Source organism: Silene latifolia, chromosome 10 (assembly GCF_048544455.1).
Source record: "Silene latifolia isolate original U9 population chromosome 10, ASM4854445v1, whole genome shotgun sequence".
NCBI classification, from domain to species: Eukaryota; Viridiplantae; Streptophyta; class Magnoliopsida; order Caryophyllales; family Caryophyllaceae; genus Silene; species Silene latifolia.
In genome coordinates, this window is record NC_133535.1 from 157,623,823 (window position 1) to 157,649,202 (window position 25,380).

General features: G+C 39.0%; 2 protein-coding genes and 1 non-coding gene across 4 annotated transcripts; 2 read left to right on the top strand and 1 right to left on the bottom strand.

Annotated features, from left to right (window-relative positions):
* Positions 1 to 2,010: 2,010 nt before the first annotated feature.
* On the top strand, positions 2,011 to 5,978 carry LOC141606556 (uncharacterized). 2 transcript variants are annotated; one of them, XM_074425727.1, is made up of 3 exons: positions 2,011 to 2,152; positions 2,613 to 2,806; positions 5,556 to 5,978. In XM_074425727.1, exons 2-3 carry the CDS (start codon positions 2,645 to 2,647, stop codon positions 5,730 to 5,732), a joined length of 339 nt encoding a protein of 112 aa, XP_074281828.1. In that variant the 5' UTR covers positions 2,011 to 2,152; positions 2,613 to 2,644; the 3' UTR covers positions 5,733 to 5,978. The 2 variants fall into 2 exon arrangements, with proteins under 2 accessions (XP_074281828.1, XP_074281829.1); XM_074425728.1 differs by having other exon boundaries at positions 2,034 to 2,152; positions 2,622 to 2,806.
* A 978-nt stretch (positions 5,979 to 6,956) lies between these two features.
* On the top strand, positions 6,957 to 7,043 carry TRNAM-CAU (transfer RNA methionine (anticodon CAU)). The gene is given in 2 exon segments: positions 6,957 to 6,994; positions 7,008 to 7,043. It is a non-coding gene; the product is annotated as a tRNA-Met (tRNA).
* Positions 7,044 to 7,437: 394 nt separating this feature from the next.
* On the bottom strand, positions 7,438 to 12,742 carry LOC141608727 (U-box domain-containing protein 35-like). The gene is made up of 8 exons (XM_074428071.1): positions 12,571 to 12,742; positions 12,009 to 12,130; positions 11,683 to 11,804; positions 11,198 to 11,397; positions 10,508 to 10,935; positions 9,872 to 10,435; positions 8,434 to 9,114; positions 7,438 to 7,746 (listed from the first exon to the last, which is right to left on the bottom strand). The coding sequence occupies exons 1-8, from the start codon at positions 12,740 to 12,742 to the stop codon at positions 7,528 to 7,530; spliced, it is 2,508 nt and encodes an 835-aa protein (XP_074284172.1). The 3' UTR covers positions 7,438 to 7,527.
* Between the last annotated feature and the right edge of the window lie 12,638 nt (positions 12,743 to 25,380).

Genomic DNA, 25,380 nt, shown 5'->3' on the forward strand with positions numbered 1-25,380 from the left:
AATTAACTGGCAAATTATGTGCATTTTTATGATAAAATAATGTTGTCTAGAGACAGCGAATTCATTAATTGTAGATGAGTACATGAGTATGAATTAAATTTAGCATTAATAAGATAATAAGATCTCGGAATGGTCTTTTATAAGCGAATTAATAAGATATAGTTTAAGTTCGAGGGGAGATCATCCGTATTATTTGGTGTCTCATCTTGAGTTCCACTTTAGTTGCTTTCTAGAATATCAAATAGAAAATAGACGAATATGCCGTATATATATATTTATTTGTTTATATGTGAAAAGGATAATAAACAACATGAAATGAGACACGAAAATGAAATAGAGGACTTCAACTTATTTAATTTAATTACTTTACTTTTAAATGATTTGCTTGACAATACTTTAACTATAATTTTCTGCAAAAATACTATCGATTCTATTTACTCTGTATTGTAATTTGTCAAAAAAATACGAGCAGAAAATAAATATGAATATCTATATACTAAGGGGGTGTTTGGTTGTAGCTTTTGGAATGGATTGGAATGGATTTAAGCCATTCCAATGTTTGGTTGGACCATTTTGTAATGGAGTTAGATACCTGATGGATTCTAACTCTATTCCAACCCCTTGGAATCCCATACCCATCTTTCTCCCCAAGGTTTCAACTCCATTCCATCCAACACATTATTATTCCCATTCCCGGATTGAACCAAACAACTTTAAATAGGTATGGGGTTCTAACTCCATACCTCTTTGGAGTTAGAATCCATTCCATTCCATACCTAATGTTTGAACCAAACGCCCTCTAAAATGAATAAGAAATTTCTCAACTTGACTAGCATATGGATGTCATATTGGCATGAATAATGATAATGATGGATTGCTAATTTTGCTATCCATTTTCCATGCTAGCTTTACGAGTTGATGCTACGAATATTACTTGGATTCCAACTTCCAAGTCCCTCTTGACTTAACCACCACACAACATTTTGCTTAGCCAAACAATCACCATCTTGGTATCCCACAATTTTAATACCATGAATATTTTTGTGATCCCCTTAAATGAAAGAAATAGGGAAATAAAATGTCATTAGGGTGGGACGGGGTGCTCCACAATGATCCACCAATTAAAACTCATATCTAGTATTCATTCGCCTTATTAGCTATGCCACATGTAAATTTTCAGATAAAAGTCACCTCCATGGCTCCACCGGTGAAAATTTAAAACCTAATTCGAAGTTCATTATACCATAATTTTACTCAATACGAGTAACTTTTTTCACTAAAAATTAGTTCTATTCACTAAAGATTCCAAAAGTTTTGGGTTTATGTTTATAAATTGTCAGCAAGATGTAAATAAAAGTGTTAATCAAATAGTCATAATAGTCATCAAATAGTCATAATAGTATAAAATTTTAATAGTTGACGGGCAGGCGAATGTGGAATGAATATGATGCAAAATACATCCCTCCACCATTCATGACGGGTGCAATTTTTATTCTCATAACCACAACACCGCCCGCAAAAACTTTACCAGTATGACAGTACCCGCATCCAACTCAGCCGGGTGCAATGCGTAACCCACTTGTACCCACAGACCGGTGCTAAGGTTGTGCATCGATTGGACTGGACAAGAACTGGATTGGACCCAAACCGGAATGGCAAAAAATGATGGACCTGAGACCGACCGGGAAATATGAGGTTTGAACCCGAACGGACCGGAAACCGGAATCTCTTAAAATCTTGGGCTATAGACCAAAAACTTTTAATTCGATTCCACTACCGTCAATTTCAGTCCAGACTAATATTCCGTTTCGGATCGAAAAGCACTCTCCTACCCCGCCACAGTACAATTGTCAACTAGTTTAGTGGGTAAAATAATGACTCTAATAAAAGGTGATGTTCATGACATTGGTTCAAATCTCATCAGCATCAAAATTGTCTTTTGTGATCCCATTTAAAACAAAATAAAATGACATTTTCAGAAGAGATATAAACGCTTAGAATTTAGAAAGACAATTTAAAAAAAAAAAAAAAAAAAAAAAACGTGTCCGGTCCATCCAAGTCAAGCAAATAAACCATAAACCACAGACAAACCCAGTTCCTCAGATAAACCCTAATTTCCCAAACAACTCAGTACAATCGTCTTTCTATCCAGGTAATTTCGTCTCTCTCGATCTTTCGCATTCTTCGTTTTCATTATAGATTTGTGTTTTTGCTTGTGATTAAACTGATTTGGCTTTGTAAATTTGTTAATATTTATTTTAATGTTTCAATTAAAATTGGAGTAATTAGTTTCAATGATCCTGAAATGTTAATTTTAAATTGTGCAAAAAATACTCTTGTAAGGCGGTTTTACTCAAATTTATCGTAAAAGGGGATAAAGGGTTGTGTTTGCATCCGTTTTACAGTTATATTAGTGTAGAACCGCCTTACACAAGACTCACTCTGAAATTCTCATCTAAGACGGGACTATCCATCTTAAGCTTAAGACGGGTCAAGTATCATCATACGGGTTTTGTAAGGATAGTCTTCAGCTTAAGACGGATAGTGCTGTCTTAAGGGAGACTTACGGGTTATAATGATAGTGATAAGGATTTTGGCTTGATGATTGGTAGAATTGATAGAGAATAGGAAGAGAGGAGAAATAATGAAGCCGGTAATAGGAATGGTAACATCGAACAAGATGCAGAAATCGGTGGTGGTGGCGGTGGACCGTCTTTACCATCATAAGCTGTATAATCGATACATCAAGAGAACCAGCAAGTTCATGGCTCATGATGAGAAAGACGAGTGCAGTATTGGCGACAGGGTATGCTCCCTGCCCTTACTTTATTGTATTTCTTGATTGTCGTTTGATGATTGAAATGGCTGTTTTGATTAATGATTGGTGATTTTGTTCGCTGTGTTGTTCTCCAAATAAATTAGTAGGATTGTTATGCTTGTTGTTGCACTCACCCTTTAGGGGTTTTTCCGTCTTAGGAGAGGATTGCTAGTTGAAGAATTGTCTTTGTTTTTGTAATAATTGAATTGGGTGTCATGATCATCGCCCTTAGGCCTCTTTTCGTCTGAGGAATGGATTGCTAGTTGAACAATTCTCTTTGTTTTTGTATAACTGAATTGGGTGTCATGATCGTCACCCTTCAGCCTTTTTCCGTCTTAAAAGGAGTGGATTGCTAGTTGAGCAATTGTGTTTGTTTTTGTAAGAATTGAATTGGGTGTCATGCTCATCTCCCTTGAGCCTTTTTCCGTCTTAAAAGGAGCAGCTAGTCTTGCTATAGACGGATATATCCGTCTATAGCTAAAGACAGGTCAAATAGCTTGAAAGTGGTGACATTTTTGACCCCACCACCCCACTTGTTGCTTGTCCTATTAGGAATGTGGTATTGTATTTGACCCGTCTTTAGTTATAGACGGATATGTGCCGTCTATAATGAGATTTTGTGTAAAAGGAGTGGGTTGCTAGTTGAACAATTGTCTTTATTTTTGTAAGAATTGAATTGGGTGTCATGATCATCGCACGTAAGCCTTTTTCCATCTTAAAAGGAGTGGATTGCTACTTGCTAGTTGAACAATTGTCTTTGTTGTTGTAATAACTGAATTGGGTGTTACGATCATTGCCCTTAATCCTTTTTCCGTCTTAAAAGGATTGGATTGCTAGTTGAACAATTGTCTTTGTTTTTGTAATAATTGAATTGGGTGTCCTGATCATTGCCCAGTTATTTGATTTGTTTCATGGAGTGGGTTTAATATGCTCCTTAATTGGATTAATCCTCTGTCCCATCTTCGAGCTTACTTAGCTTTGGGATAGTTGTTTATTGGGGAAATGAGGCTCAAATATGAAGGAGAAAAGAAGCAAAATAATGGCAGTGTAGGAAGATGAAGGGGTGGCGAAGGAAGGTGAAGGTTTAGTGCCTTCATATAAAGGCGAAGCATTACCCTAGGGAGAGGTGGGTTATTGTTACCCCTAGACCCTAGGAATTGAGTGACGATAATTTTCTCTTGATCTCTATCCATCACGACCTCCTAATATTTAGTTTTTCTCTATTATCGGTAAGTCTGTAACAATTACGCCCAAGCGAGTCAGAAGGTGTTGCTTTGTGAATTAGGGTGTGGTTGCACAATGGTGAATAAATGAATGGTGTACCACATTACGAACTGCTTAGGAGTCAAGGCGGAGGGAAGAATTCATTAGTAGTTAGTTCCCTTTAGTATCCACATTATGAGCAAAGGGGATCATTTTAGTTGAGAAAATTGCATGAAAAAGTCTCAAGTATACATCGGCGCTGATCCTTGGTACCACATAATGGACTGCTTAGGAGTCAAGGCCGAGGGAAGAATTATTTAGTATTTAGTGCCCTCCAGTACCGCATATGAGCCAGGGAGATCATCTTAATTGAGAAAATTGCATGAAAAAGTCACAAGTATACATTGGCTCTGATCCTAGCCACCTAGGTACCTATGTTGACAATCGTCACCTTCAGAAGGTGCAAATCTAGTTGAAGATGCCCATGATTTGCCTCTGCTGTATGTGATCTTACCATAGTTAGGATCTACTAGGTGTGTTTATGTTAAAGACTCTCTTGCCCTTGCTTCTAGGTTACATTGTTCTCAGCTATAGCTTTATGACACTGTTGTTGTTTGCTTGACTCTCCAACAATCAACCTGCGTTTTTTTGCGAGCAGTGTGACTATCAGTTGATGGTAGCGTGGTATCTAGTAGTCAGCACTGAATTAGGATCACTATCCTCTTCCTTATGAACAAACAGTCAAGTGCTTATACTCCCTAAATCCGTAGTTAGATAATGAGACTAAATACTACGGAGTACATAGTAATATGGTACGTCTTTTAATCCACAAGAACTTATACGAGACGGTTCAATATTTGAGATCAACCCATTAGCCATCAATCAATACTATATATTAAATCCAGAAACCAAGGTACTTCAATGTAATTAAAGAAAGTTATATAAATTAATTATACTATATAGTTTTAAATCAATAGCACCGCGTGATGGACCCGATTAAGGGATCTCAATGCAAATATTATATAGTTTGGGTTAAAATTAAATTATATAGAAGCTTGGTAATTTTCCTAAACATTTGTAAAAGACTAAAACATGGTCAATTTCCTTAAAATAAAATAATTAATTAATTAAGATGGTCAATTTCCTTCAAATAAAATAATTACAGCATGAGTAGTGAAAGTAATAATGATTACGAGCAAGTAGTGAAATGTTATTACTATTGTTTCATTAATAAGAGTAAAATATTAATAGCGGAAGTAGTGAATTTGTCTCAAAATTTATTTCATCGTAATTTTAGGATGTCATAGACTCATAGAAAAATATATTAATGATAAATTTATGGGTTATGCAACTTTAAGTAATTTTATTTAATGAAAAAAAAATTTAATGGTAAATAGAGGTAGCCCGGGAGAAGCCGGGCACCAATACTAGTATAAATGAATAAGAAACCGCTAGTATTTAGGCTGGTTTCACATGTGAGATTATCTCATACAATACTCGATGTTCTTACACATGAAAATGTCTTGGCTTGCAGGTGAGGTTGGATCCTTCAAGGCCTCTTAGTAAGCGGAAGCGTTGGGTGGTTGCTGAGATATTGAGGAAAGCACGTATATACCAGCCATTATCAGCAGAGAGGATTGATGAATTAAGTTACAAAGCTGAAGCTTCCCCTGCTACGGAGAGCAAAGCTGAAGCTTCCCCTGCTATGTAGAGTAAGTAGCAAAGCTGGAGCTTCCCCTGCTATTCCATAGTAACTCTTTACAATCTTTTAGTTTCTGCACTACAAGTCGTCGATGTTTTAACTTCTGTAATTTTGCCTGTTAGAAGTTATAAAGAACTAGCAGTCTTTGCTCTGAATGCTGTTTTCTTTTGAGAGCTTCTTCATAAATCACGACTACTCGTCATGAGTAGATCAACATTTTTTTTGGGATCAAATCATGTTGGGATTTAGCGAGTAGGGTATATATATAAACATTTATGGCCGTTAATGTTGGGCTCGACAATCAGAATTCAGCCGATTATTTGAGTAAAAAAAGACGTGTTGGAATGCCGACATATCTTAACTTTGGAGCTAACCACTCCCCTTTTGATGATCCTTTTTTTTTTGAGCAATCGAACATAAGACGTTGCAAAATCAGCGGGCGTGGATAGCAACATGATGTTCTTTATCATAAGCTGATGAATTCGGAATATAATGGTTTTGCAAAGTTGCACCATCCATGCGTATTATGTTTATAGTGTCAAATTAGTCGCAAGAGCAGTACACCGAGGAAGGGAATGCTAGCCATGGCTCTATTTGGCTATTATCCATAGTACCTTCAATTTAACTCCCATGTGTAACGTGACCTGCCAATGACGGATCCCCGAAATTTAATCCGTGCACATCATAAAACGAGTTATAGTTTTTGCTTTGCGAATATGAAAATTTTGAAGCTAGCAAGCGAGTAATAAATATTCACAAATTATTGTTTAAGACGGGTCAAATAGATTTCAAATGACATGAAAAGTTGCATAGAAAATTCCAAAAGTTATGTCTATTATCATCATAAATAATCCAAGTTTGGTGAATATATTACTTATAAATAGTAGAATTGTCCCACATCGAAAGATTAGTATAAGGTGGGGTGATTATGTGATTATAAATAAGAGTTAACCCACGTATATATTAATCTTTTTTTTCTTTGAAAGAGATATTTTAATAATATGTAAACAAATTATTAGACATAAAATGTAAACATTAAACTCTTATAATGTTTTTTTTTTTTTGCATTATAAATAAGTTAATTACCCCGTTGCAACGCACGGGCATTCAAACTAGTTTGCTAGTATTTAAATCCGTTTTAAGCAAGACTTCTTGCTAGTATTTAAATCCGTTTTAAGCAAGACTTCTTGTTAAATATTACAATATTATTGTTCATGATGTTCTTTCAACAATGGGGTGGTGGCGCAGTTGGCTAGCGCGTAGGTCTCATAGCTTTGTTGAGTGATCCTGAGGTCGAGAGTTCGAGCCTCTCTCACCCCATTCTTTTTTTTTTAATTGATTAATGATTACCTATTTCAAATTCTGTTTTAGCAATCAGTTTGTGGATTTTCTGTAGTTTTTATTACTTTGATTGTTTCACTGTTAATACATTGAAATCGGGTTTTCAGCCGAACCAAATTTCGGCAGGTCTAATATCGTCTCAACTCTCAACCTCATTCAAGATGAACATGATGATAAGTCGAAATTTTGTGTCGTGGGACGATGATCATTCTTAAAAAGAATGGGGGTGAGAGAGGCTCGAACTCTAAATCAATTTTGTAACTGTATTAACATACTTAACTCTAAATAATACGGAGTACAATTTTGTTATTGTATAAAACATATCTACGTCGAAAATATACATAGAACATGTTACTATAATATCCAACCATCTCCATGCACAATCATGGATCATCTGTCAGTTGCTGAGTATAACATTTCATAGATTAGAGATTAGATTATCCTACAAAATTGAATTGTAACACTAAAATCTCGAATCACTTCCGTGTTTCCGAGTTTGTAGTTTTCTCTCCGACTTCCATTCCATGATTGCATAAAGAAGAGAATTGTTTGGAATAAGGTGTTTGTTTGCCAATGGGAAATTCGTCGTAGGAGACGTATCATTGTCTTTTATCCATAACTCGATTGCCTTACGATCGTAGGTGTACCCGTCTGAAGCTACACAAGGATCCTCCATCACATCCTGTAACAATTTTTGATGTATAGAGAACATTAATCCTAGACAAAGCGATTTAGCAGACAAATTTTGTGACTTTACCGGTTAAGAGTCTCTTAGCTGGTAAAGTCACAAGATAATTTTTTGTAAATGAATAAGCGAAACTCCAACTTTTCCCGCCTAAAACATATTTCCTAGAATAGTATTTGGTATTTTTAGCATATAGTATAGATGTGGGCATGATAAGTTATAAATGGATATAATTTTTTGTATTTAAATATTTATAACATTTAATATTTCACATTCTGCACAAATTTATCTCCGATCTTTTTAGGATAAGTAGGATAAGAAAATTCTTTTTTTTTTAAAGAACTTATTGATAAATTTTTTTTGACTTTCTATGATAAGAAGTTGCGGCTAAAAAAATATGGTATTAGTATTTGTTAAAATTCATTGACTTTTTATGATAAAAATTTGCAGCTAAAAATATGTTATTAGTAAATATTTGTAAATTAGCATCATAAATTTCTCGATAAAAAAAAAAAAATCAAAAAAAAAAAAAAAAAAACTCATTTTATTACTTCTTACGAATTAAATTTTTATTTATTTCTATAATCAAAATACATTAAGGATTGTCAATTTAAATTCTATAAATAATACACTAAAAAATAAAAATTTATAAATACCGTGCATATATTACAATTATGGAAATACCTGAAGTATAGGGCAGATGAAGTGGGTTGGAGGTGCAACCAGAACACCAGCAGCGAGATCTCGAGCCCTATCAGCAACTTCTTGAATTCTTTCAAGCAATGGAAGAATCTTATCTTTAAGATCAGGCCGATCACGGCTCTTAACATCGGCACATCTCACTCCCAATAGAGCCAACTCAGCTGTCTCTCTGAACGGCCATCGTCCAGCATCGTTATCCAATACATTCATCAGTCGTCCTTCTTTCATTGCACTCTCGACAAACCGAGTTATTCCCAGAGCTGGTTTTGCAGTCAGGAGTTGCCATATGATAATGCCTAAAGCCCAAATGTCGTCTTTCACTGAGGCTTTAAACTGTTGATGCTCTGGATTGATGCATTTGGACTTAGCATCGCGAATCTTGGTTATGAAGTTGTGATCAAGAAAGATGTTAGCGGGTTTTAGGGCCCCGTGAGTAGTATTTGGATTGGATCTGTTGTTGTGGAGAAAAGCGAGGGCTGAAGCTATCTCCCGAACTATTCTGAATCTTTCATACCATGGTATTGGAGGTGTGTTGTTTTTTTGAAATAAACGGTCTTCTAAGGTACCGTTTTCCATGTATTCGTAGACTAGGCAGCCGTGTTCAGGACACGCTCCGAGAAGCAACAGCAAATGGGGATGACGAATCTTGCTCAACATCTCCAACTACAGTTTCAAAGAACCATAAGTCAAATGAGTCGAAAGTATAGCATTCTTTGGTTTTGGATTATGATGGAATAACGGAAAATAGATCAGTGCGTTAATTGCATGATGTATGTTCCGTGTGTGTTTGTGTTTCTATCAAGTAGACCTGGCAAAATCAGTCCGACCCGAAAAGACTGACCCGAGACCCGAAATCGACCCGAGCTGGCGTACCCGAATGACACCTGAAACCCGAATTGACCCGACACAACCAGAAAATGGGCCCAACTTTCATAGACCCGAAATGACCCGACCCGAAACTACTCAACCCGAAAATGACCCGACAAAACATAACTTTAATTGACACCAAAAGACTTGAAATGCCCCGCTTGACCCGAAACAGACCTGACCAGCAAACCCGAAATAGACCCGTAAACCCGAAATGACCCGACCCGGCCCAAGCAAACCCAAAAATTTCAGAAACCCGAAATGACCCGACCCGACCCGACCCATTAACCTGATTTGCCAGGTCTACTATCAAGTCGTTTAGAGGTATGGGTCAGTTTGGGACATTCAAAATTCAGGTCGGATTAGATCAATTCGAGTTTAAGGTAATCTTAAGCTTGTTTGTTTGGTTATCAGTCTGGTCAGGACAGGTCAATTCAGGTAAGGTCGGTATTGCCAGGTCTAGCGTACATCCAACGCTCGTTACCCTGCCATTTACGGGAGCCCTTTGATAAAAAATATGGATAAGGATACTAAACAGAGAAAACAGGTATACCTCTTTAAGGAATTGCTTGCTTTTCACACCAACTTTCGAGTGAAGAACTTTAATGGCGACTGAAGTATGATTTAACCTGCACTTATACACCGTCCCAGACGATCCTTCGCCGATTTTAAGTTGTTCACTAAATGAACATGTAGCAGAAACTATCTCTTCCCATGTAAATGTCTGATATTGCTCTACAGGACTGTCAAACACAGTTTTAAGCATCAGTTTCTCTTTGACATCCCGAGCGCCTTTCAGTTCTGCTTCTCGTCTCTGAAAGGCCTCTCTAAGGGCACATTCCCGAGCGCATTCAGCTTCCCTTTTTGCAGCTTCAAACTTCTCTTTTTCGAGTTTTGCTAATACTTTTGCTATTTCCTCTTTCTCTTCTATTTGTTTGAGTTTCAGTCCTTCCTCTTGACGCAGCCTGTTTAGGTCACTCAGCTTACGTGTAGCATCCTCGGTTTCATTCTGAGACAATGAGTACATCCCGCGTATGTGGCGTAATTCTATCTTGAGCTTCTCTAGCTCTGAACTGATACATTTCTGTGAAACATAAGCATTTCCTTCAAAATCCGTCTAAATAGTAAATATCAAAAGTATTGTCGACTTAAACAAGAATTTGTGTACGCTTAAGTATACAAGGCTGACCTGCTGTTCTTCAATGGAGGAAATCGAATGACAACTCGAGGTAGATGCTTGATCATTAAACCTCGATTCACTGTCCTGACTTCGGCTTCTCAGAATAATAGCAGAATCATCGACAACCTTTGCATTATTACCTGGTTTAAAAGAACTGTCCTGGCTTCGGCTTCTCAGAATAATAGCAGAACCATCGACAACCTTTGCATTATTACCTGCTGGTTTAAAAGAACTGTCCTGACTTCGGCTTCTCAGAATAATAGCAGAATCATCGACAACCTTTGCATTATTACCTGGTTTAAAAGAAGTGTTCACTGGTGAATTTTTGCTTGGATGACCGGGTTTAACAACGTTGTTCACATAAGATTCCGATTCAAGTTTCTCTGACAGACGAGGAAGTGGTTCAAATGATGACTCCGAGAAAGTTGAATTAGATTCTGTCAAATTAGCTTAGCATTAGAAACTTCTATATAACTGGATAAAACTTCTACATCTGACTTCTAAGAATAGTCTGTTTTTTCCGACACCAGGGTAAAGCTGCTTACATCCGACCCCCCTAAAACAATGCCCTCGTTTTAATGCATAGGTAACTAGGTAAAACTGATCTGCCCGTTTCAGCAGAGGTAAGACTGCATACATCTGACCCCTAAGAACGACTCGTTCTATTTACCTACAGAGTGTAATATTTAAGTAGATTACCTAAGGAGCTGTTTGTGAATCTTGCAGAAGTGAATGTAGATCCAGGAGCACTACTATCATATTCAACAGAAGCCGTCTTTGTTTGATCAGTTTGTGACGGACGCAAAGCCTCCAACTTTCCCTTGGAAACAACATAGATTGTGCAGAAACCCGGCGCTGATTCCGATATCAATGAGGACAGTGACTGTCCCCGGAACTTCCTGCATTTTTCTTCCTTGTTAGCCAAATTCCCCGATGGCTTTCGCTATAGGAGCCTAGGAGGGCCGTCTAATAACAGGTATATATACAATCTTTTACGTGTGTCAGAAACGGGTACAAAGTATTTCAGACGTATACAATCTTACCCTTTTGCATTAAAACATGCAAAAGATGTTTTTGGACAACCTAGATTTTAAATTGCGTCGTGAGTTACATCACCCGACTCTTATTTCACAATAAATATTAAAACCTAAACAATTTACGAGTCATTTTACTTTATTCCATACCTAGCAAACAAGCTGTTTGAAGAAGCACCTATCACAAGATCTTTTATTTCTCCTTTAGCTAACTCCATTGATATAGCATTCCATATTTCATCTGACTCAAGCAACACCACTTCTGCTAAAACCTGCATAAAGGAACCCCTTCCGTCTCAGTCAATTTTTTACGTTTTCCTTATTTGGGCGTCTCATAATTGATTTTTCCATCTAAAGTGCATGTTATTTTTTCGCCTTTCTCAATTTTCGAAACATATGGAATATGTATCTTCTATTCTCGGTTTTATATTAAAAGTAAACGTAAAGAACTGATGAACGAGATATATGAGTTTAACCTTGTATCGAGTGAGCATTCTTTGGAAAGGTAGAATCAACTCATTTTTTTGCCACTCTATTTCCTTCTTATAAGCAGCTACCACATCATCTCTTACTTGTGAAAAAGGAATTAAATTTCCCACTACAATCAATCAAAGTAGACACAAAAATCATGTTAGTTTAGTTAACGGGAATTGAACCTAGGTCATGAGTACCACCTTTTATAACTTTATCAGCTATGCTAGGTGACATCTGCGATTATAATCATAGGTACTAGGCTAAATGTTAGGTTCGAGTCAATGTAGTCTCACTGGAAATAAGGTTGATTATTATTTCATGTCTAGGTTAGATGTCCGATTGATATCATTCGAATCATAATCAAAATTAATCAACCGGACCATATCAATACCTAGTCACGGGTCACCTAGAGTCCTTGAACTCTCAAATGATACAATAACATCGGTTATTATATCAATTATACTTACGGTACGGTATTTATTCAGGTCGAGTTAGATTCTGTCAGCTTTAATCTTGAATCTTAACCAACAATCAAACAACAAAAGCCAATAAAATGAGACTTACTTGGTGTTGGAACCCCATTAATCTTAGAGAAAACATGTATTAACTTGAATTTGACTGGAATTTCAACATTATTATTGAATTTTTCCAAAGCCCATTTTACAATATGTAAGCTCTTTGATCCTCCATTCAATGCTATTGCAATAACACGTCTTCCATCATCTTTTTGCTCCATTATTTCTTTCTTAGATAATAATCCTCAAAAATTGGACAAAAATAAATATATCGCACTGCAATGCAAATGAATTAAACATGTTATTAACTCGCTTTTTTCAAAATTCCTCTCACATAATCTGAAAAATGACATAAAGTCTCTTAATGCGAAAATAAATACTTACCCGACTTTTGAGTCTCTGAAAGCAGAAAAATACTGAACATGTGTAAGACGGTCTAACATACAATGTGGACATGTAAAAATGTCATATCCACAAATCGAAAACCCAACAATAAACCATGAATAATAATAATAATGCAAATAACTATGCATTAAGTTTTAAATTGAGACCAAAACACATACATTTTTGAAGAAATAAGAGAAGTATATATGCAAGTAGGCTCTCAAAACATGAAAAAAAAATAAAAAAGGAAGAATCATTACGTGTGAAATGACGTTGATGGAGTATAAAGTATAGTAATTAGTATCATGGAATATACGAGGAATACATGATTATAATATACAATAATGTCTTTTATAGATGAGGATAATACTTGTAATAATTGTATTTATATGAATTTTGTTGATTAATTCTTGTGAAGGCATGCACGTTGGAATTGTTTGATTTTATTGGGTACATTGAATACATTTGTCTTACTACTACTACTAATAATAATAATAATAATAATAACAACAATAATAATAATAATAATAATAATAATGGTTTTTCTAATAATAATTTGACTAATTAGTACAATCTTAGCCAAACCGCGTCCTATATAGTTTCGACGTTAATTGTTTGCATGGACATGGAAATGGCGGCTCCTCAATTGAGTGTATTTGTCCATAGTCTAAGGGTTAAGTCTTCTGTAAAACGATTTTACAATATCGCATTACAAAATCATACTCTTTACGTTCTGGTCAATTGTTGTCCTTTGGTTTTGGCACAAAGACCAAGGAAAGAGGAAGGAGCCAATTACCAAATGACAAGTGGAACAAATTGAGGGTGAATGATTATATTATTCATCAAGTTCATTCTTAAAATAGAAAGGAAAACAACTCATCGAGACACCCCAATATGGAAAAGGACAACAAATGACCGGGGCAGAGGAAGTATAAAATATGACCTAAATACTCTTGTCATGGGAAGTAGAGATTGACGGAAGTTATTTTAGTGGAAGTTTTTAGGTAAATAATCGGTAATCACTTGATTTTCAATTATGCTTATATAAAATGATTTTATATAAGAATGGTTGTTCTCCATATAAGTTTTTTTTTTCACCCGGCTATTCTTGTTTATGAAGAACATGTGCTTACGACATTTCACAACAATTTTTCTTTTTTAATATTATTTTAATTGATTGTGAGACATTACAAGTTTGTGACAAGTCATACATGAGAATTTGTGTTTTCACCTTGCACCCATAACTTTTGAGGGATTGACATGCTTGAAATAAAGTTTTCACGTGACTTAAAGACGATGGCGCAGGTCGACTGGCTTGACCCGATCTGATTCGTATGTGAGGTGATTTGCGGATTGCTGGTATGCGTTGAACGAGGCTCGGTCAAAAATCGAATAATCGTGAAAAATGAATTAATATTTGTTATTTGGGATTGAAATCGACTAGGTAACTCTTGAAGTGCAGACACGTGGTATAAAAACCGGGAGAAAAAAAAGTGACCCGGTACGACCTCTTGAACGACTCAAATTGAAGTGCTACACAGGTTTCGGTATTCTAGGGTCCATAACAAAAATGTCCGTAAATCGCACAGACGGCTCCACGAGTCAGATAAAACGGCAACACAAAATTTGAAGAGTAATGAATGACATTTGACGGGGTCGGTATGCGATAAACCAACATGGTGCTAAATTCGGATAATTGTGAAAACAGATTAATACTTGTTATTTGGGGTTGAAATCAAATAGGGTAACTCTTGAAGCGACCCCAGGGACGTGGTAAAAAAAAAACGGGAGAAAAAGAAACATGATTTGTTACAACCCTTCTGAACGGCTCAAATTGAAGTATATAAATACACAGTTTTCGGAGATTCCCGAGTCTCGGACAAAAATGTTCGTAGATCTAATTGAGAATTCTTCCGGTCAGATAACGCGGCCACACAATTCTTGAAAAGAAACTAAGTTGATTTGAGGAATTGAGGGCGCCTACATGTGAAAAACGAGGGCCGGTCGAAAATCGGATAATCGTAAAAACTAGATTAATACTTGTTATTTTGGGCTGAAATGAAATAGGGTAATTCCTAATGCGACTCCTAGGCACATGTAGAAAAACCGGGAGCAAAAGAGACTCCTAGGCACATGTAGAAAAACCGGGAGCAAAAGAAACGTGGGCCGGTACGACCTCTCGGAGGGATCAAATTGAAGTGTAATACACGGTTTTGGGAGATCCCCGAGTCCCAGAATAAAAATGTTCAGAAAATGGACTAAGGGTTCCTTGATTCAGATAAAGAGGCCACACAAATTTTGAGAAGCAACGATGGTTATTTGAGGGTGCACGTATGCGATAAACCAGCCTAGGTCGAAAATCAAATCATCGTGTAAAAGCGATCTATACTGTTTTTTTGCCATGAAATCGGATAACGTACCTCTTGAACAGACCCCGATCACGTGATAAAAAACCGGGAGAAAAAGAAATATGACTCGGTACGACCTTCCAACCGGCTCAAATTGAATTGTATAATACACAGTTTTCGATGATTTCAGGGTCCGGAACAAAAATGTCCGAAAATAAAACCGAGCGTTCCTCAAATTAGATAAAGCAGCTACACAAATTTTGAAGAGAAACTAAGGTGATTTAAGGGTGTCTCTCTGCGAAAAACGAGGCCCGACCGAAAATCGGATAATCGCTAAAAAAAGGGAGTGATACATCTTATTTTCCGCATAAATCGAATAGCATAATTCCTTATGCGACCCAGGACACGTGGTTGAGACACGTGGTTGAAAATCAAGTAGAAAAAGAAACTTAGGTCGGTCCGACTTCCCGGAAGGCTCAAATTGAATTGTATAAAGAGTAAACGGTTTTGGGAGACCCAGAGTCACGGAATGAAAATGTTCAAAAATTGAATTGAGGGTTCCTCGAGTTAGATAAAAAGGTCACAAAAATTTTGAGAAGCAACGATGGTTATTTGAAGGGGTCGTTATTCGATAAACCAGCCGCGACCGAAAATCGGATCATCGTGTAAGAGCGGTCTATACTTGTTTTTTGGGCATGAAATCGGATAAGGTACCTGTTGAACATAGCCCGGACAGGTCATAAAAAAACCAGGAGAAACATAAATGTGACTCGGTACGATCTCCCGAACGACTCAAATTGACAGTTTTCGATGATTCCGGGTCCCTATAATCTCGAAAACCGTGTCTCATACATTTCAATTTGAGCCGTTCGGGAGGTCGTACCAGACCACGTTTCTTTTTCTCCCAGTTTTTCTACCACATGTTCGAGGTCAAATAAAGAGTTAACCAATTCAATTCAGCCACAAATAACGAGTATTAATCCATTTTTCACGATTATCCGAGTTTCGACGAATGCTGGTTTATCGCAATCCGGCAACCCCAAATATCCTCCGTTGCTCCTCAAATTTTGTGTGGCCGCTTTACCTGATCCAAGAAACCTTCTGTGTGATTTCAAGAGAATTTTGTTCTAGGACCCTGTAATCTTGAAAACCGTGTATTTATACACTTCAATTTTAACCGCTCGGAAGGTCGTACCGGACCACGTTTCCCCCCTAGTTTTCCTACCACGTGTTCGAGGTCATTTCAGGAGTTAAATAATTTGATTTCAACCACAAATAACGAATATTAATCCATTTTTCACGATTATCCGAGGTTCGACGAATGTTTGTTTATCGCATACCGGCACCGCCAAATGTCCTCCGTTGCTCCTCAAATTTTGTGTAGCCGCTTTACCTGATCCTAGAAACCTTATATGTGATTTCCAGAGAATTTTGTTCCTGGACCCTGTAATCTTGAAAATCGTGTATACTTCAATTTGAGCCGTTCGGGAGGTCATACCGGACCACGTTTTTTTTCTCCCAGTTTTTCTACCACGTGTTCGAGGTCATTTAAGGAGTTAACCAATTTGATTTCAGCCCCCAATAACGAGTATTAATCCATTTTTCAAGATTATCCAAGATTCGATGAATGCTGGTTTATCGCATACCGGAGCCTTCCAAATGTCCTCCGTTTCTCCTTATATTTTGTGTCGCCGCTTTACCTAATCCAAGGAACCTTCCGTCTGATTTACGGAAAATTTTGTTCCGCGACCCTGTAATCTCGAAAACCGTGGATTATTCGAGAGGTCGTTCCAGACCACGTTTTTTTTTTCTCCCAGTTTTTCTACCACGTGTTCGAGGTCATTTAAGGAATAAACCAATTCGATTTCAGCCCCAAATAACGACTATTAATTCATTTTTCAATATTATCCGAGATTCTCTGAATGTTGGTTTTTCGCATACCAGCACCTCCCAAATATCTTCCGTTACTCCTGAAATTTTGTGTGGCTGCTTTGACTAATCCAAGAAACCTTCCGTGTGATTTACGGAAAATTTTGTTCTGGGACCCTGTAATCTTGAAAACCGTGTATGCTCGTTACTAGAGGCTGAATCGAATAGGTTAACTCCTAAAATGACATCGGACGCGTGAGAAAAAAACCGGGAGAAAAATAAACTGGGTCCGGTACGACCTCCCGAACGGCTCCAATTGAAGTGTATAATACACGGTTTTTCGGGATTCCAGGGTCCCGGAACAAAATTCTCCGGAAATCACATAGAAAGTTCCTCGGGTCAGATAAAGCGGCCACGCAAAATTTGAGTAGCAACGGAAGACATTTGGGGGTGCCGGTACGCCATAAACTAGCATTCACCGAACCTCGGATAATCGTGAAAAACTGATTAATGCTCGTTATTGGAGGCTGAATCAAATAGGTTAACTCCTGAAATGACCTCGGACGCGTGATAGAAAAACCGGGAGAAAAAGAAAATGGGTCCGGTATGACCTCCTGAACGGCTCAAATTGAAGTGTAATAAACGGTATTTCGGGATTCCAGGGTCCCGGAACAAAATTATCCTGAAATCACATAGAAAGTTCCTCGGGTCAGATAAAGCGGCCACGCAAAATTTGAGTAGTAACGGAAGACATTTGGGGGTGCCGGTATGCCATAAACCAGCATTCGTCGAACCTCGGATAATCGTGAAAAATTGATTAATGCTCGTTTAATGTTCATTATTAGAGGTTGAATCGAATAGGTTAACTGCTGAAATGACATCGGACGCGTGATAGAAAAACCGGGAGAAAAAGTAACACGGTCCAGTACGACCTCCTAAACGGCTCAAATTGAAGTGTATATTACACGGTTTTTCGGGATTCCAGGGTCCCGGAAAAAAATTCTCCGGAAATCACATAGAAAGTTCCTCGGGTCAGGTAAAGCGACCACGCAAAATTTGAGTAGCAACGGAAGACATTTGGGGGTACCGGTATGCCATAAACCAGCATTCATCGAACCTCAGATAATCGTGAAAAAATGGATTAATGCTCGTTATTAAAGGCTGAACGAATAGATTAACTCCTGAAATGACCTCGGACGCGTGATAGAAAAACCGGGAGAAAAAGAAACTGGGTCCGGTACGACCTCCCAAACGGCGCAAATTGAAGTGTATAATACACGGTTTTTCGGGATTCCAGGGTCCCGGAACAAAATTCTCCGGAAATCACATAGAAAGTTCCTCAGGTTAGAGAAAGCGGCCACGCAAAATTTGAGTAGCAACGGAAGACATTTGGGGGTGCCAGTATGTCATAAACCAGTATTCGTCGAACCTCAGATAATCGTGAAAAATGGATTAATGCTCGTTATTAGTGGCTGAATCGAATAGGTTAACTCCTGAAATGACCTCGGGCGCGTGATAGAAAAACCGGGAGAAAAAGAAACTGGGTCCGGTACGACCTCTCGAACGGCTCAAATTGAAGTGTATAATACACGGTTTTTCGGGATTTCATGGTCCCGGAACAAAATTCTCCGGAAATTACATAGAAAATTCCTCGGGTCACATAAAGCGGCCACACAAAATTTGAGTAGCAACGAGAAGACATTTGGGGTGCTTGGTATGCAATAAACCAACATTCGTCGAACCTCGGATAATTGTGAAAAATAGATTAATGCTCGTTATTAGAGGCTGAATCGGATAGGTTAACTCCTGAAATGACCTCGGACGTGTGATAGAAAAACCGGGAGAAAAAGAAACCGTGTCCGGTATGACCTCCCGAACGGCTCAAATTGAAGTGTATAATACACGGTTTTTCTGAATTCCGGGGTCCCTAACAAAATTCTCCTAAATCACATAGAACGTTACTCGGGTCAGATAAAGCGGCCACGCAAAATTTGAGTAGTAACGGAAAACATTTGGGGTGCCGGTATGCCATAAACCAGCATTCGTCGAACCTCGGATAATCGTGAAAAATGGATTAATGCTCGTTTAAAGCTCGTTATTAGAGGCTCAATCGAATAGGTTAACTCCTGAAATGACCTCAGACGCGTGATAGAAAAACCTGGAGAAAAAGAAACTGGGTCGGGTACGACCTCCCGAACAGTCAAATTGAAGTGTATAATACACGGTTTTTCGGGATTCCAGGGTCCCGGGACAAAATTCTCCGGAAATTACATAGAAAGTTCCTCGGGTCGATAAAGCGACCACAAAAATTTGAGTAGCAACGGAAGACATTTGCGGGTGCGGTATGCCATAAACCAAAGATTCCTAAAACCTTGGATAATCGTGAAAAATGGATTAATGCTCGTTTAATGCTCGTTATTAGAGGTCAATCGAATAGTTTAACTCCTGAAATGACCTCGGACGCGTGAAATCGGGCCCGATACGACCTCTCAAACGGCTCAAATTGAAGTGTATAATACACGGTTTTTCGGGATTCCGGGTCCCGGAACAAAATTTTCCGACAATCACATAGAAAGTTCCTCGGGTCGAGATAAGCGGCCACGCAAAATTTGAGTAGCAACGGAAAACATTTGGGGGTGCCGGTATGTCATAAACCAACATTCGTCGAACCTCGAATAATCGTGAAAAATGGATTAATGCTCGTTATCGGAGGTCAATCGAATAGGTTAACTCTGAAATGACCTGGGACGCGTGATAGAAAACCGGGAGAAAAAGAAACTGGCTCCGGTACGACCTCCCGTAACGGCTCATATTGAAGTGTATAATACTTGGTTTTTTCGGGATTCCAGGGTCCCGGAACAAAATTCTCCGGAAATCACATAGAAAGTTCCTCGGGTCGATAAAGCGGCGCGCAAAATTTGAGTAGCAACGGAAGACATTTAGGGGTGCCGATATGTCATAAACCAGTATTCGTCGAACCTCGGATAATCGTGAAAAATGGATTAATGCTCGTTATTAGTGGCTGAATCGAATAGGTTAACTCCTGAAATGACCTCGGACGCGTGATAGAAAAACCGGGAGAAAAAGAAACTGGGTCCGGTACGACCTCCCGAACGGCTCAAATTGAAGTGTATAATACACGGTTTTTCGGGATTCCAGGGTCCCGGAACAAAATTCTCCGGAAATTACATAGAAAGTTCCTCCGGTCAGATAAAGCAGCCACGCAAAATTTGAGTAGCAACGGAAGACATTTGGGGGTGCTGGTATGCCATAAACCAAGATTCGTCGAACCTCGGATAATCGTGAAAAATGGATTAATGCTAGTTCAATGCTCGTTATTAGAGGTCAAATCAAATAGGTTAATTCTGAAAATGACCTCGGACGCGTGATATAAAAACCAGGAGAAAAAGAAACCGGGTCCGTTACGACCTCCCAAACGGCTCAAATTGAAGTGTATAATACACGGTTTTTCGGGATTCCAAGCTCCCAGAACAAAATTCTCTGAAAATCACATAGAAAGTTCCTCGGGTCAGATAAAGCGGCCACGCAAAATTTTATTAGCAACGGAAGACATTTGGGGGTGCCAGTATGCCATAAACCAGCATTCCTCGAAACTCGGATAATCGTGAAAAACGGATTAATGCTCGTTATTAGAGGCTGAATCGAATAGGTTAACTCTTGAAACGACCTCGGACGCGTGATAGAAAAACCGAGAGAAAAAGAAACTGGGTCCGGTACGACCACCCGAACGGCTCAAATTGAAGTGTATAACACACGGTTTTTCGGGATTCCATGGTCCCGGAACAAAATTCTCCGGAAATCACATAGAAAGTTCCTCAGTTAAGATAAAGCGGCCACGCAAAATTTGAGTAGCAACATAAAACATTTGGGGGTGTCGGTATGCCATAAACCAACATTCGTTGAACCTCGGATAATCGTGAAAATAGATTAATGCTCGTTTAATGCACGTTATTAGAGGCTGAATCGAATAGGTTAACTCCTGAAATGACCTCGGACGCGTGATAGAAAAACTCGGAGAAAAAGAAACTGGGTCTGGTATGACCTCCCGAACGGCTCAAATTGAAGTGTATAACACACGGTTTTTCGGGATTCCATGGTCCCGGAACAAAATTCTCCGGAAATCACATAGAAAGTTCCTCAGTTCAGATAAAGCGGCCACGCAAAATTTGAGTAGCAACATAAAACATTTGGGGGTGTCGCTATGCCATAAACCAGCATTCGTTGAACCTCGGATAATCGTGAAAATAGATTAATGCTCGTTTAATGCTCATTATTAGAGGTTGAATCGAATAGGTTAACTGCTGAAATAACATCGGACGCGTGATAGAAAAACCGGGAGAAAAAGTAACACGGTCCAGTACGACCTCCTAAACGGCTCAAATTGAAGTGTATATTACACGGTTTTTCGGGATTCCAGGGTCCCGGAAAAAAATTCTCCGGAAATCACATAGAAAGTTCCTCGGGTCAGGTAAAGCGACCACGCAAAATTTGAGTAGCAACGGAAGACATTTGGGGGTACCGGTATGCCATAAACCAGCATTCATCGAACCTCAGATAATCGTGAAAAAATGGATTAATGCTCGTTATTAAAGGCTGAACGAATATATTAACTCCTGAAATGACCTCGGACGCGTGATAGAAAAACCGGGAGAAAAAGAAACTGGGTCCGGTACGACCTCCCAAACGGCGCAAATTGAAGTGTATAATACACGGTTTTTCGGGATTCCAGGGTCCCGGAACAAAATTCTCCGGAAATCACATAGAAAGTTCCTCAGGTTAGAGAAAGCGGCCACGCAAAATTTGAGTAGCAACGGAAGACATTTGGGGGTGCCAGTATGTCATAAACCAGTATTCGTCGAACCTCAGATAATCGTGAAAAATGGATTAATGCTCGTTATTAGTGGCTGAATCGAATAGGTTAACTCCTGAAATGACCTCGGGTGGTGATAGAAAAACCGGGAGAAAAAGAAACTGGGTCCGGTACGACCTCTCGAACGGCTCAAATTGAAGTGTATAATACACGGTTTTTCGGGATTTCATGGTCCCGGAACAAAATTCTCCGGAAATTACATAGAAAATTCCTCGGGTCACATAAAGCGGCCACACAAAATTTGAGTAGCAACAGAAGACATTTGGGGGTGCCGGTATGCAATAAACAAACATTCGTCGAACCTCGGATAATTGTGAAAAATAGATTAATGCTCGTTATTAGAGGCTGAATCGGATAGGTTAACTCCTGAAATGACCTCGGACGTGTGATAGAAAAACCGGGAGAAAAAGAAACTGGTCCGGTATGACCTCCCGAACGGCTCAAATTGAAGTGTATAATACACGGTTTTTCGGAATTCCAGGGTCCCGGAACAAAATTCTCCGGAAATCACATAGAACGTTACTCGGGTCAGATAAAGCGGCCACGCAAAATTTGAGTAGTAACGGAAAACATTTGGGGGTGCCGGTATGCCATAAACCAGCATTCGTCGAACCTCGGATAATCGTGAAAAATGGATTAATGCTCGTTTAAAGCTCGTTATTAGAGGCTGAATCGAATAGGTTAACTCCTGAAATGACCTCAGACGCGTGATAGAAAAACCTGGAGAAAAAGAAACTGGGTCGGGTACGACCTCCCGAACAGTCAAATTGAAGTGTATAATACACGGTTTTTCGGGATTCCAGGGTCCCGGGACAAAATTCTCCGGAAATTACATAGAAAGTTCCTCGGGTCAGATAAAGCAGCCACAAAAAATTTGAGTAGCAACGGAAGACATTTGCGGGTGCCGGTATGCCATAAACCAGCATTCCTAAAACCTTGGATAATCGTGAAAAATGGATTAATGCTCGTTTAATGCTCGTTATTAGAGGCTGAATCGAATAGTTTAACTCCTGAAATGACCTCGGACGCGTGAAACTGGGCCCGATACGACCTCTCAAACGGCTCAAATTGAAGTGTATAATACACGGTTTTTCGGGATTCCAGGGTCCCGGAACAAAATTTTCCGACAATCACATAGAAAGTTCCTCGGGTCAGATAAAGCGGCCACGCAAAATTTGAGTAGCAACGGAAAACATTTGGGGGTGCCGGTATGTCATAAACCAACATTCGTCGAACCTCGAATAATCGTGAAAAATGGATTAATGCTCGTTATCAGAGGCTGAATCGAATAGGTTAACTCCTGAAATGACCTGGGACGCGTGATAGAAAACCGGGAGAAAAAGAAACTGGCTCCGGTACGACCTCCCGTAACGGCTCATATTGAAGTGTATAATACTTGGTTTTTTCGGGATTCCAGGGTCCCGGAACAAAATTCTCCGGAAATCACATAGAAAGTTCCTCGGGTCTGATAAAGCGGCCGCGCAAAATTTGAGTATCAACGGAAGACATTTGGGGGTGCCAGTATGTCATAAACCAGTATTCGTCGAACCTCAGATAATCGTGAAAAATGGATTAATGCTCGTTATTAGTGGCTGAATCGAATAGGTTAACTCCTGAAATGACCTCGGACGCGTGATAGAAAAACCGGGAGAAAAAGAAACTGGGTCCGGTACGACCTCCCGAACGGCTCAAATTGAAGTGTATAATACACGGTTTTGCGGGATTCCAGGGTCCCGGAACAAAATTCTCCGAAAATTACATAGAAAGTTCCTCTGGTCAGATAAAGCAGCCACGCAAAATTTGAGTAGCAACGGAAGACATTTGGGGGTGCCGGTATGCCATAAACCAGCATTCGTCGAACCTCGGATAATCGTGAAAAATGGATTAATGCTAGTTCAATGCTCGTTATTAGAGGCTGAATCAAATAGGTTAATTCCTGAAATGACCTCGGACGCGTGATATAAAAACCAGGAGAAAAAGAAACCGGGTCCGGTACGACCTCCCAAACGGCTCAAATTGAAGTGTATAATACACGGTTTTTCGGGATTCCAAGCTCCCAGAACAAAATTCTCTGAAAATCACATAGAAAGTTCCTCGGGTCAGATAAAGCGGCCACGCAAAATTTTATTAGCAACGGAAGACATTTGGGGGTGCCAGTATGCCATAAACCAGCATTCCTCGAAACTCGGATAATCGTGAAAAACGGATTAATGCTCGTTATTAGAGGCTGAATCGAATAGGTTAACTCTTGAAACGACCTCGGACGCGTGATAGAAAAACCGAGAGAAAAAGAAACTGGGTCCGGTACGACCACCCGAACGGCTCAAATTGAAGTGTATAACACACGGTTTTTCGGGATTCCATGGTCCCGGAACAAAATTCTCCGGAAATCACATAGAAAGTTCCTCAGTTAAGATAAAGCGGCCACGCAAAATTTGAGTAGCAACATAAAACATTTGGGGGTGTCGGTATGCCATAAACCAACATTCGTTGAACCTCGGATAATCGTGAAAATAGATTAATGCTCGTTTAATGCACGTTATTAGAGGCTGAATCGAATAGGTTAACTCCTGAAATGACCTCGGACGCGTGATAGAAAAACTCGGAGAAAAAGAAACTGGGTCTGGTATGACCTCCCGAACGGCTCAAATTGAAGTGTATAACACACGGTTTTTCGGGATTCCATGGTCCCGGAACAAAATTCTCCGGAAATCACATAGAAAGTTCCTCAGTTCAGATAAAGCGGCCACGCAAAATTTGAGTAGCAACATAAAACATTTGGGGGTGTCGGTATGCCATAAACCAGCATTCGTTGAACCTCGGATAATCGTGAAAATAGATTAATGCTCGTTTAATGCTCATTATTAGAGGTTGAATCGAATAGGTTAACTATTTGAAATAACATCGGACGCGTGATAGAAAAACCGGGAGAAAAAGTAACACGGTCCAAAGATCGACCTCCTAAACGGCTCAAATTGAAGTGTATATTACACGGTTTTTCGGGATTCCGGGGTCCCTGAAAAAATTCTCCGGAAATCACATAGAAAGTTCCTCGGGTCAGGTAAAGCGACCACGCAAAATTTGAGTAGCAACGGAAGACATTTGGGGGTACCGGTATGCCATAAACCAAATTCATCGAACCTCAGATAATCGTGAAAAAATGGATTAATGCTCGTTATTAAAGGCTGAACGAATATATTAACTCCTGAAATGACCTCGGACGCGTGATAGAAAAACCGGGAGAAAAAGAAACTGGGTCCGGTACGACCTCCCAAACGGCGCAAATTGAAGTGTATAATACACGGTTTTTCGGGATTCCGGGAACAAAATTCTCCGGAAATCACATAGAAAGTTCCTCAGGTTAGAG